Here is a 14,333-nt window from a genome sequence, read left to right as displayed (position 1 = left end):
AAATGGGAAATAGTTCCAACATATTGGCAATATGTGTTAGCAAAATTGCAGCTTTGAATACAAAATGCCGCCAAGGGGAAATTGCCCTCACTCTGGAACTCCTTGCACATCAGAGCTCTGATATCATGAACAATTTCACATCCTTGTCCCGTAGAGTCAAACCATGAAGTCGTGTGGTAAATATGAATTGCAAAATCTGTAGTGTCATTGATTTGTATTCATTTCTATTTGTTTTGTTTTGTTTTGTTATTAAGAATTACCAACCCCTGGATAACTCCCAAGAATGTGTCCTACCAAGTAAGTACATTGTTTTTCTATAATGTTATACCAACACTGATACAATAATGTAGGAGCAGTAACCGTGAAAAAAAAAAGTTTTTATAAACGTAGTCATTAACTCGACCCGAAGAGAGAGAGAAAAAAAATGTAGTGGCCCGAAATAATTATGCAGGGTTCAACATTAACATTTTATTTATTTATATGTGTATGCTTATATACACACACACACACATACACATAAATGTATATATATATATATATATATATATATATATATATATATATAATTATATGTATATGTATATTTATTTATTATATACAATTTTTTTTAGGAGGCGCGTGACCTTATGTAGATAATTTGTGTCTCGTCAACAACTTTGAACTTCAAAAAACCAAATTATACATATATATATATATATATATATATATATACATACACATAATGAATGAATGTATACAAACGAGGGCATATGAATGTAAGATCTGATTAACGCACAATCAACAAAATAAAAACGGAGAAAGCAACACACAGTACGTTTCCATTCAGCGAACATATATGTTTAGAATTGAGAAGTACACCAAACTGGCATTTTTACCTTCCTTTTGATCATGGTAAACATTCATTCAGATGAAATATTCTTATAACTTGAGACGATAGTATGATATAATGCAGTGTACAAAAGCAATATGATTTGATCTATCTTGTGCTGAACTTTTGTATGATCTTCGTATAAAGATATCTCTCCAGATGTTGACGGATACTACAAGCATGAACACGTGACTCCAGCCACGCCCACTAGGGAGCAGCTCGATCCTAGCGAGGTAACTATATCTTTATTATAGAAGTCGACCGATGTGATTACATATTTCTCGTTATAGTATACCTATATACTCTCTCTCTCTCTCTCTCTCTCTCTATATATATATATATATATATATATATATACATATTTATACATATATATATATATATATATATATATATATATATATATATAAAGAGAGAGAGAGAGAGAGAGAGAGAGAGAGAGATAACATGTGTAATATGGTTGCATGTCTGTAATAGCAAACGTTTACGTATATAATGTTTCTGGATGTGTACTAAGTAAGGGTAGATATAGATAAATACGGTCATGTCCACGACTACATGTTCGGATGTCTTACAACGTCTTTTTTTTTTTCTTTATTGTCTTTTTTCTTGAAGTGCTACTGCATGAGCCTTAGAAATAAAGGAATTGTATTCGTTCTCAACAACAACAACTACGTAGACAGAGGGGTCAGGAAAGGGTCAGAAATCGACATCATCAATGTGACGCACGTGTTCAACGAGATCGGCTACACTCCTGTTGTAAAGCAAAATTTGACCGGACAGGTTAGTTCTTTATTGCCTACTGTAAAAAGATTTTTTTTTTTTGAAAAACAAACAAACAAATAAACCATGCTCTGGCAAAACGTCGCCTGATATTTTTGTTGTTTGTTTTAATCTGTTCATTTTGTTATCGTTGTTGTTGGATGTATTTGTTGCGTGTCATATTATTATTATTATTATTATTATTATAATTATTAATAGTAATAATAGTATGATTATGATTATAATTATCATTATTATTATCATCGTCATCATCATTTTCATTATTTGTTTACTTCTTCAAACCAGATGTAGCGTTCACCCAGTCTTTTATCAATCAAATAAATTGTATTATCAATTTGTTTCGTCCCTAAATTCGTGCCTGGGATTCAGTGTTTTAATTTTCTTACACCACCTTGAATTCTCTGTCAGTTTCCATGTCCTACATTTATAATCGAAAGTGTCAAGTATAGTTACATGTTTGTTTATTTATTAATGTTAATTCCTCGTATCTTCAAATTTAATTTCAATTTCAAAGTAAATTTCATTTTTCAACAAAACATATACATTTCACTTCCTTTGATAGCTGAGCTTTGATAATTGAGGAACCTTATATAATTGTGATAACAAACAGAAGTGGTCGACAGTAATTTAGTTCGGCTGCAACTGGAGTCTTTCTTGATTCTGTTATATTTGCTTTTTCTTTGTGATCTATACTGTCTAGGGATCTTATATACCTGGGAACAGATATGGGGAAAACAAAGACATGGCATATTCGATTATTTACTTTAAAAAATCATACAAAAATGAAATTAACTTAAGATTTTCTACGGAGTAGTTTCGTTGTCCAAAATTGTGTGATTAATTCCCTGTTTCTTTCTTTTAAGGTCTGTTTAAAAGTTTACATACAATACTTTGTATCTATCAAAGGTTCATTTTCGCATGGGCAGTGTTAAAGAAATAGAACGCCATTCACAGGAATTCTCTTGTTTTTAATAGTGGTCGACCCTGCAATATGAAAGAGCATGTTAACCAGAAAACATATAGAGGCAGATGGATTGATAAGTAAATATGAATAGATAAATGTATAACTAACTAGAAAAAAGTATGAACAATTTAACCTATATATATATATATATATATATATACTGCATATATATATATATATATATATATATATATATATGCATATATCAATAGATAAGAGATAAATAGCAAAGTTTGTAATTCTTCCATAAACCCAGTTCACGTGTTGAAATTTTGATCACGATTTGTATTTGGATGCTCCAATTTGAAGGAGATAATAGGAGCTCTGGCTGAGGTCAAGAAAGCGATCAGGAAGATTCACACATCAGTGGTACTGGTCTTCATGAGTCATGGGGTACAGGAAGGGATCTACGGCAGCGACGGTGTCGTCATCACTGTGGAGGATATCAAAGAGATGTTCTCGGGAAAGAATTGCCCCGCCCTCATCGGAAAACCCAAGATATTCTTCTTCCAAGCATGCAGAGGAAGTAAGAATTATTCACTATACCTTCCCCAAACCCAAACTCAAAGCAGATAGAATTATGCGTAAATATATCATATTTCATATTTTCACGATATTTCTTGTCGTTTTCCTCTTTACCTTCCTTGTTAAAGGCATACATATGAATTTCGCTTATTATACGTTGTAACTTAAAAATAAAATTGGATTTATATGTTTTGTCGGAATTGGAACATAAATAAATAAATGAATGTGAACCTTTTTCACGAGAAAACCCGCCACATAGTCCATCAAAAGGACTCCCAGCCTGTCAAAATGAGATATTTTCCCATGAGGACCAGTGTTTATTTTTAAGTTAAACTCGAATACGATGACACACACAAAAAAATGCTTTTACTGTAATCAAATCTTGCAAAAAAAGGTGGCAATTAAATTTTGTATAGAGTTTAAAAAGTGTTAATTATGGCGATATAGCAGTTACAGCGAATGTTCATGTTTCAAATGATTTAAACTTTATTTTCATTTTTTAGCAGAATGTACAAAGAAATAACGTGAAAGCTGGCGTGCGTGTCGTTGAAAATATACACAGCAACCCAGGGATAACAAAATGTTCATGTCTTTATGGTCAGTACAAAAAATAAGAAACTTACAATGTGATGTAATGTGAACAGTTTGCTTGAAAGCACCATAAATGAATATTGGATATTCAGCCGTATTGTCTTGTCCCGGGCGGTAATCTGAATATACCATAAATATAATGTATTAACCTCACCCGGTAGTCCAGGAAAAATACAACCCGCCGGATACAGCCTTGCAACGGACGGAGAAACTGCCTAGGGCCTACAAGTTGTTTGAATTGAGTGAAATGTATGGGGGGGGGTGTTGATTTTTGTGTCATGAATAAAAAGGAAATAGGTAGAATACATAAAACACATTTTGATATTCAACTTTCCTGACCATCCCATAGGTAAGCTGAGAATGGCAGATTGTAGAACCCCCACATTAGTGAACATTGTTTGGACACTATATGCAGACATACAGTATGTATTGTTTGTAACGGTGTCTAAACCGCAGGCTGAATTTTAATCCTGTTTTAGCGAGGAAGTGGTTAAAGGGATGGTACAGTATTGGTGGAGATGAGAATTGGGCTTTTAACTTTTTGCGAGATACCAAGAAAACACTTATGATATAGTACAGAGCATACCATTTTAAGAGGAATTCAAAGTTTATTTGATAAATATCGGGTTTGGAATGACTGAAACATCCAAAAACAAGGTAAAACAAAGCGATCGTAATAAAGTGTGGGTCCCACAACTTATTAGAATCTCTCTTTTTTGGATATCTCAGCCATTTCAAAACCAATTTTCATCAAATAAACGTTGAATTCCTCACAGAATTACATGCTCTTTCACATTTCATAAGAGGTTTTTCATTATCTTACCAAAAGATGTTAGAAACCAGAAATTAGGTCTCAACCAAAACTATATGATCCCTTTAATACACCGTTATTTACGGTAATCTTCCGTTGTCATGAAATATTATTCATTCAAACGAAATTATTGCAATATCGTCCTACAAGGAATGTCTGGATGAGACGAGACCTTTACTGCATTTCATAATTCCTGAAAAGGTGCAATCTATCATGTTTCAATTGACAATACATTTAATACTCATTCCTGTGAGAGAAATGAAAAAACTAGATATATCGCTACGGCGACTGATATGCCTCCGCCATAATGCATGGTTCTCCTAATAGGTCTATAGTACAATGTCTTGACAATGTGTGATGACAGTTTCACACAATTGGCAAAATATTGAAATGACAGGTAGTGCAGGTATTTGGGGAACTGATGATTTTTACTTGTCTTTTGACCCTTTTATATGTTTATGCATTGAGTAATTTTCATGGTATTGAGAAAAAGTATAATTTCAGTATCAATGGGAAAATAGCATTATCTAAACCTGGCCTTTGACCTTTGACCTCACAGTTCCAAAGAGAATCACTGTTAGGTTGAACATGCATAAATATGTAAGTTTCATGATGATACCTTGAGTTACTTTTGAGATATGGAGGAAAAAGTGCAATTCAGCACTTTCACTTGACCTTTGACCTTTTGACCTTTGACCTTTTGGTAAGAAACTTCCCACAGAATATATATTGGGTAATACATATATACATCAAGCTAAAAAAAAAAAACACCTTCAGGCATTGCATAAATATAAGGAAAGTAGTGATATTTTGAGGAGTTGACCTTGACCTTTGACCCCTGACCTTTGAACCATGACCCCAACTTCCCTAGATAATCACTGCCCATTGGAACAAGCATATATTATACTAAGTTCCATGAAGATACCTTGAACCATTTGCGAGATATGGAGAAAAACATGAATTTTCAGCCTTTTTTTCACAAAATAATCTGTGACCTTTGACCTTTGACCCCGTGACCCTAAAATCCAAACAAAGTATTATCCCCCCCTGGATATACCCTCATACCAAGTTTGATGTAAAACCACCACACGGTTCTTGAGATATCGACAAAAACAAAACGGGATGGACGTACGTACGGACGCACGGACGGACGGACGGACGGACGTACGGACGGACGGACGACCCGAAAACATAATGCCTCCGGCCACTTCGTTGGCGGAGGCATAAAAGATATATATATATTGCAACAGTATCTTTCTTCGGGTGTTACTGTTCTGTAGGACATGGAAAATGGCTAAATGATGGACACTCATGCCCATTTAGGAGCATTTCGGCTCCATTGTAACCTACTATGTGCCGGTTTTCCGAAAAAAAAAAGGAATTAGGAAAGAGAGAATTAACAAAAAAAAAAAGCAGACAAACTTGTTAACCTCATTGTGGTTGGCTCATCATCAAAATGAAGACAATAGTTGTGATGCGTCTGATTGGAATTCGGTTAAGTGTTGCATGGAGGGAGTGTTGCACATATTCATCAATATACATTATTGTGTGAATCACATATCATCCAAGGAACAGATGAGAACAGAATGATGCTCTAATCATTAAATTAACATATCCTGTGCTAAAATGTTTGATTTTTTTACTACCCTTTTACGATAGACAAATTAACAAAGAGCGCCACCGACGACCGGACTCTGTCAGTCGTACCAACGTCACACAACCTGGAGGACGGGGGCTTCCTCAACACACTTGCGAAGGAAACCGAAGGCATCGATCCAGCGAGAGACAGTGAACTACAAACCCTGAATACCGGAAGTACGGCAACGGATCGCTTGGAAGCACGGGGTGAACTACAAACCCTGAGTACCGGAAATACGGCAACGAATTGCTTAGCAGCACTCGAGACGGACGGCGTCCCCGATAATGCCGACATGTACATCGCCCATGCAACCTCAGAAGGTAAAACTCTGAACAACGTTGAACAAAAGCAACAAGAACAAAGACATCACCATTCTAGATGCTGCTGTAATGTCAGGTTAGGTAGTGACATAATTCTATGAAGTAACCCCAGTGGCGATTGTATCAGCACATTAAAGTGAAAACATGAAAAGTTGTAGTTATGAGAATCAGGCATAATGAAAAATTCTAAACTAGTTATTATTCGTCTCTTATGACCGTTTTTCTTTTTGGTTTTTATCTCTGTTTTCGTAGTCATTGCATGAACTGGTAATGGAAAATGACAATTAATACGCAAAATCCAGTTCGTTGTACTCAACGTTGAATACACATTTAACAGCATGTGGTGGGACGAACACTGAACAATGAAATGAAGATGGCGATTAAGCTGTTATCATATAATAGTGTAACTGGAAAAGACAAAAAAAAAAACAGTTAAAGTGAGGCAGTCCTCACGAATTAAAAATATATATATATATGTTGTTGTTGGTACCTCCAATGAACTACTTTCACCAAACACAAACTTTCAAATCACCAAATAAGCTCGTAAATTAGTAAAGTAGTATGCAACACGGACAGAAGATATAGAAAAGGACCGTGCCTATTTGATGTCAAGTACATGGTTTATTTGATTTTAAAATATAGGCCTATATGCATTTTTGTTTACAATATTAATTTACATGAATTATATATAACTAAGCTTGAAATATTTTGTTTAGAATAATTAAATCACAAAAGTTCACATTTTATGGTAAAATTACAACTGATCATTTGAACACTTAAATTGGTTTTTAGAGGCACGGCTGTCAACTTGGCGAGTAGGGCATGCATGACGTAGCATCTTTTTGCAGGCTCTTACACGATCGCTTGCACGAATTATTTTTCAAAATTCGCATACGGAGATAGTTTTTAATGTCCATGCGTATAAACTGGTGAAAGGTTATATTTTTTACTCTTCTGAATTATCAGTACAGTGAAAATCTCAGGACTGCCTCCCTTTAAGCGAAGCAAAAGTAAAAAAAAAGATAGTGTTTGATTTCGTCCGTGGTTTCTTTTTTCTTGTTCTTTTGTCAAAGGCTACTTTGCGATCAGAGACCGAGTGAATGGTTCGTGGTTCATCCAGGCTTTGTGCGAAGAACTCATTACAGGGGCCCATCTTTATGACCTCGACACAATAATGACCAAGGTAAAGAGGTCAAATCGTTTATTTCCGGGTCAATCATATCATTATTATATCCCATGAGTTCGCTGCTCAGAGTTAACCGATTTTGCATGGTATATCGAAGGAGACGATATGAGCGTCTTACGCGTTAACAAGGGTAAATGATATGGCTATCGCGTGGTATGCACTGCAAAAGTTTAAGAGACCAATATAGTAAATTAATCAAATCTAGGTGAATATTGTTGCGGGGAAGCTTAAGGCTGCAAACCGCAGTAAAAAGCCAGCTAGTCAAACACGAAAATAAGAGTAATAACAATGTCATGACCACGTAACAAAAAAATCACACTAAGAAAATGGTGAAATATTACAAGACAGAGAAACCAAAGCTGTGTGACCGGAATAACAGCTACTTAATGATCATGTCCCGCATGTCACGTTGAACGATGAATCGTTTTCAAAGCATATTTGAAGTTTTGTAATTTGATATGTGACCCGCCACCGGCTTAACCAGATATAGTCTCTAATGTTGTAGTTCAGGAACGTGACTATGTCTCGTCAAACTGCAGGAAAACTCAAATTTCTGCAAAAAGAAAAATCTTCACTTTGATCTCTTGATATTTAAACTGTAAAAGTCCAAGTATGTTTTGAAATTTTGAGCGTCTATGTAATTCTGATGTTGCATATTATAAGTTCAAGTATTGATACTGTGAAATCATACTAATCCATCAGCCCGACGGGGATTTAATAAACCTGATGTCCACGTTTGTGCAACGCTCCGCTCTTTCACCACTGGAAGACGAAGACTGAAATGACTGTAAATTTATCTCAGGTTTGCGATTCGTAAAATGATTTCATTTCGCCATCTTCTCCTTTGTGATTTTTTTTTTTAGGTGGCCAAGCGTGTAAAGAAGTTAAAGGGAGAAATCGAATACAACGGGTACAAGCACATCACCTATCAAACACCACAGGCAATCAAGCAAGGGATTGAGAAAAAAATCTACTTCTTGCCAAAGTACCCGCCCTTACGGAGACACATGCCAGCTGAAAGGAATAATAACGCTGTCAAAAGACAGACAAGTCAAACGAGATTGGTGTAAAGCCTGAGACTGTTCAGAAAGGCTAGATGACCAGTTTTATAATGGCAACCCTTTATTGTATATACATCTATATATATATATATATATATATATATATATATATATATATATATATATTTATATATATATATATATATATGTATATATATATTTATATATATATATATATGTATGTATGTAATATATATATATGTATATATACATTTCAAAAGGAATTGTGGTGTGTATAATGATTCCTCATGACTGTGCTGTATGGCTACTTGTTTCTATCAGACGACTTTTACATGTTTGAGGTGAAGAATGATGCTTACCATGCAGTAACTGTACCTGAGCAAAGAAAAACAACCTCGGATTATTATTAATTTCAGTGATAGCTTCAGTCACTATAATTTAGATTTGATAACCAACGAGACGGAAATTGCAAAGCTTCCAAAATACTAATCTCATTCTTTAAAACGCTTACATGCTGGTACTGGCAAACTTCAGGATACAACTAAAATGCTTCACAACTTGAAGATAGACAACATTGTTTCTTAAACAAAAACGAATGATAAACGTTATTTCATTTGAACAGTCTCTTTCATAGAATGATTTCCTTCCGCAGAATGGTTTTGCTTCTTTTGTTTTACTCAGTGACGAGTATTGTAACTGCGCTCTTCGCGGAAAAATGCACCTATTGATTTAGAGTGATGCTTATATTTCATCTTCAAGTATTATCCCCAGACACATGGAATTGCAACATTTTATAGAGGTACTTTCATTCACAAGCCGCTCTTTTGTGTCACCTCTCAAATGAAACTCATAATAACATATGATTACAACATAATAGGCGGTGTAATGTTGTTTTGTGTTAACTGCTGGAAAGAACACAGTGTCCCGAGTGTGAAACACAATATGAAACACAGTTTGAACACATTGTAAACACAGTTTGAAATCTCTTCAAGCTGTTAAATTCGAGCGTTTCTGAATCATCAATTCACAGTGGGAAACAGAACATTACATGTAAACTTTCTGTGAAAAACCACACCACAGTGTGAAATGGACTCTGTTATAAATTGAGCATGTTCGCATTGTCGACTATGTGAACACATTGTGAAAACACACTGAAACACTATGTTTTTCTAGCAGGGTTGCATGAGTTTGACCATACTTCTGTCTGCAGTGTGTGAAAGTATACTGCAAATGATTTTCCAAAACCAACATCAAAAGTCACAATGCACGTTTACACTCCTAAGGAATACAGTCTGAATACATAACATAGAAATATAAAAGTAATTATAAAAGTAAGAGTGATTTATAAAGGTCATAAACGAAAAATGGGAGCAGAAATCGTTGTGAAATTTGACGTCACATTGTTTCATTGTATGAAACACAGTTGATTGTTTATAAAATTCACTTAACAATTAGTCAAATTTTGGTATTGCTGTCACGGGTCATAATTGCTAGTCAATATGGTAGTGTTATTATTAGCAATTACTCCTTGCTACGACACAATAAAAAGACATGGAAAACCAAATCTGCGGTTATGGTGGTTTAATCGTGGAAGCCATAAGTTACATAATCCATACAATCGAATGACAACGTGCTTATCCATAATAACGAGTTCGATCTTGCATATACATTTTGATATAGTGAGAACTTCTTACACCATTCCAAACACGTACAATAGTAATACACTTCACAGCATTATGCATCCCGAGATGAAGGGGGTTTATAGCCTCTGTGACAAGGGCCCTTAATTCATATAGTAAACCAATGTTACTCAACTGGTATATCAAGCGAAAGCAAAGCCACCCGTAAAAGTCCATCTGCCCCGCCGCACCGATAGCGAAATTGGCAGGAAATAAAACCCAAACACCTGTTCTGGTCGCATTAACAAGTGCTTCACGAGGGCACATATACCAACTCCGATCCCTTGCGTCCGCGCCTTGAAGCAGTCACCGACCAGCGCGACTGCCCCAAGACTCGCATATTTACGGAGGGCTTAGATAACAATCCATCCTCGTGGTACTAAGGTCAGCCTGCTTCGCTACTCGCCGGTAAATAGAATTGCATCCAAAAGTATGTTACCAGAACAAAGCCCCCTTTACCTCGAGAGGAATATACTTATGAACGATTCAAACTGTACTTTAAAGCAGATGTTATCCTATAGCGGCTTAATTTTTTCAAAATACGGCCGCAAAGTGTGGCAACCCCCAAGCAGGGGCGAAAAACCAGCAAAAAACCCTTCAGCTTTCTCAACCACCCTTATTATGAAGGGAAAATGTCGCCGGAAAATTCCCCTGCGGTCCACCTGCGCGGTGCAACCAAGCTACGCTCTTGAGAATGGCCACACTATCCCCCTGTTACCTTACAACCCATGCCTCCCTGACATCCATTCAAATATTGTTATCATTAATCAACACATCCGTTTCCATCAAAACCGAAACGTCCATTACGACGACCGTATGGAAATACGTAGGTAAGCTTGCCCCCTATGTACTTTGTTATCAATTATCGAAACACCCATAAGAAATGAAATACCAATCCAAGATTTGCAGGAGGCGGACGGGGAGGAGGTGGGTTTCGAAGTTCAATGTGTAAGACAATGCACGAAATCCAATATTAGGAGCCGCCTCAATTACTTCCTGCTTCCACGACAAACCACCATCGAATGACGCTACCTAAGCAATTTCTTCACCGCGTGCGCTTACCCCCGCAAACGAGAGGGGCAGCAAGAGCAGGGGTCACCTGTTGCGTAATCCCCCCTGCCCTATATCTGCCCGGCAACATCGCTACTGTGTCCTTCAAGAGTAAATTGTTTTAACTTCCTTGCAGTCCGTTAAAACCCATTACTCCTTGCTACGACACAATAAAAAGACATGGAAAACCAAATCTGCGGTTATGGTGGTTTAATCGTGGAAGCCATAAGTTACATAATCCATACAATCGAATGACAACGTGCTTATCCATAATAACGAGTTCGATCTTGCATATACATTTTGATATAGTGAGAACTTCTTACACCATTCCAAACACGTACAATAGTAATACACTTCACAGCATTATGCATCCCGAGATGAAGGGGGTTTATAGCCTCTGTGACAAGGGCCCTTAATTCATATAGTAAACCAATGTTACTCAACTGGTATATCAAGCGAAAGCAAAGCCACCCGTAAAAGTCCATCTGCCCCGCCGCACCGATAGCGAAATTGGCAGGAAATAAAACCCAAACACCTGTTCTGGTCGCATTAACAAGTGCTTCACGAGGGCACATATACCAACTCCGATCCCTTGCGTCCGCGCCTTGAAGCAGTCACCGACCAGCGCGACTGCCCCAAGACTCGCATATTTACGGAGGGCTTAGATAACAATCCATCCTCGTGGTACTAAGGTCAGCCTGCTTCCTTTCTCGCCGGTAAATAGAATTGCATCCAAAAGTATGTTACCAGAACAAAGCCCCCTTTACCTCGAGAGGAATATAATTATGAACGATTCAAACTGTACTTTAAAGCAGATGTTATCCTATAGCGGCTTAATTTTTTCAAAATACGGCCAAACGGACCCCCAGGGTCCGCCGCCATAGGATAACAGAGTCACCGAGAAGTACGGACATCATTATCTCCAATCATCCAAGGAGCTCAACGGAGCAGCTCCTTTATAATCCCCTAAATTCATACGCAACCAATCAAGACCCTACTAGAGCATGCCCGCAACCCCCAGACTAGCATATAACATATATACAACCTATAATAGTGAAACATGAATGTACACGGCCGAACAATAATCCAGATGGCACAACACTGACGGGCCGCTACGCTACCCCCGCAAACGAGAGGGGCAGCAAGAGCAGGGGTCACCTGTTGCGTAATCCCCCCTGCCCTATATCTGCCCGGCAACATCGCTACTGTGTCCTTCAAGAGTAAATTGTTTTAACTTCCTTGCAGTCCGTTAAAACCCATTACGAACATGTAGGCTTGTTTATGGATCGCAAGGTCATGTAATATATTTGTGAATTACGAAATAGTTCTCTCATCCCTTCATTTTGTGTAGAAACCTTAGCATAAAATAAACCAAATGCAATGTGAACTCCTTGTTTGGGGGCTTCATTTTAAGAAACAACCCTGCCTTGAGGCCCCATATTATATTTCCAGCCTAACCGCACTCCTGCGTTCAATTATCTCTGTCATTTACTGGAAAAATACTTCCTATATTCTTATATGTATGGTACATGTTTATTGTATGATACTATTGTTTATATTTGTCTACTTGTTTAATAGTTGTCATTGTATATTTTGTATTTCTAGTTTGAATTTGTACTTATTTGAATGCAGAAATAAACCCAACCGAACCAAAACCAAACTAGAAAATTGATTCTTCTTTATTCCTTTAGCAATAAGCCAATTGCAGTACAGCGTAGTCACCGTAGATTACACTATAACATTTACTATACATTTTCCCCCATCTCTACATTGGTAATTACAAGTTGAAAAGTTCATCCACATTTAATTTTTTCATACTAATCGTGCCGAACATATTTGTGGCGCATTTTTAAGTCATTTTCCATCTTGGAATGTGGTTTGCGTTTTCGGCTGTGTCTGGTAGTAAGACTAATCATCTCAGCCACGTTCTCATTTGGGCAGAAAAGTTAACTTTATAATAACATAGCTAGTTTCCGATCTAAACCTAGTTCTTATAGTTATCACGCGAGGGATATGTAAATAGACATTTTAGTATTTATCAGAAGGTATGTACCAAATTAACATAATAATTTGTTAGGAGAAGTAAATGAGCTTTTTTCAATTTATTCAAAAATGTACTCACCGGATGAATATTTCTAATGTGTAGGATGATCTTGAAAATCATGAAAATCAAAATATATGCACCTACGATTTTTATCAATATAATTGTCTCCCTCTGTACAAATGAACATCAGCAGTTGTGATCTCAAAAATACATTTTGTACAGAAAGAGAGAGACAATCTACCAAAAAAAAAATCATGGCATATCTTTACCCCTCTGCCTTATCATGATTATAATTATGCACGAATCTCTGTTTGTCATTTGTACAGCACTGAAAGGGTCCCTTGAAAAATTACAATTTCGCCATAAAAAAATTGTTCATAATGCCTAGAATTCAAAATTCCAGCTTACATTTCATTTTTTCCATGAAATATCTGTATGACACTTTCTGTCTACGTGATAGGTAATAAAGTTACCGTAGTTATGATCACGGAGAGACCAAGAAAGGGGCGGGGGGGGGGGGGGGGCTGGGAGTCACAGCTATCACAACGACGGTGTACACAATCTGTCATATACATTCTGTACATGATAATCCATCACGTTTGAATAGGCCTACCCTTTTTGTAGGCTATAGGCTACAGTTCATTATGCAAAAGAATCGTTATTCCGAAGGTTCGTTATTCCGAAGGTTCATAATTCCGAAAATGCAGTAAGGTTCGTTATGCCGGAGTTTCATTAATCCGAAAAACAAAAACGGTTCGGGATATCCAAGGTTTGTTAATCCTACAACATATTAAGTTCCTACTTTAACGAATTAAGCTTGATCGTAATGAAATAGGACCATTTTGAAAATT

General features: G+C 36.6%; 2 protein-coding genes across 2 annotated transcripts in view; both read left to right on the top strand.

Moving 5' to 3' along the window:
- The window catches only part of LOC139711503 (uncharacterized), a 30,066-nt gene extending 21,270 nt beyond the window's left edge, over nt 1-8,796 (top strand). Inside the window, exons 8-14 of the mRNA XM_071623379.1 lie at nt 255-297; nt 1,016-1,101; nt 1,484-1,651; nt 2,925-3,141; nt 6,202-6,501; nt 7,575-7,684; nt 8,551-8,796. Coding sequence (XP_071479480.1) covers nt 255-297; nt 1,016-1,101; nt 1,484-1,651; nt 2,925-3,141; nt 6,202-6,501; nt 7,575-7,684; nt 8,551-8,757 — 1,131 coding nt within the window. The 3' untranslated portion in view covers nt 8,758-8,796. The remainder of the gene's footprint in view (nt 1-254; nt 298-1,015; nt 1,102-1,483; nt 1,652-2,924; nt 3,142-6,201; nt 6,502-7,574; nt 7,685-8,550) is intronic.
- Nucleotides 1-14,333, top strand: part of LOC139711515 (uncharacterized) — a 189,851-nt gene that overhangs the window by 34,581 nt on the left and 140,937 nt on the right. The gene's annotated exons all lie outside the window — the stretch shown is intronic.

The sequence above is a fragment of the Diadema antillarum genome, unplaced genomic scaffold, assembly GCF_040938485.1.
Source record: "Diadema antillarum isolate AM-2024a unplaced genomic scaffold, OU_Dant_1.0 seq00001664_RagTag, whole genome shotgun sequence".
In the NCBI taxonomy this organism is placed as follows: Eukaryota; Metazoa; Echinodermata; class Echinoidea; order Diadematoida; family Diadematidae; genus Diadema; species Diadema antillarum.
The sequence above is the reverse complement of the archived record's forward strand: the minus strand, read 5'-3'. Positions and strand labels throughout refer to the sequence as shown.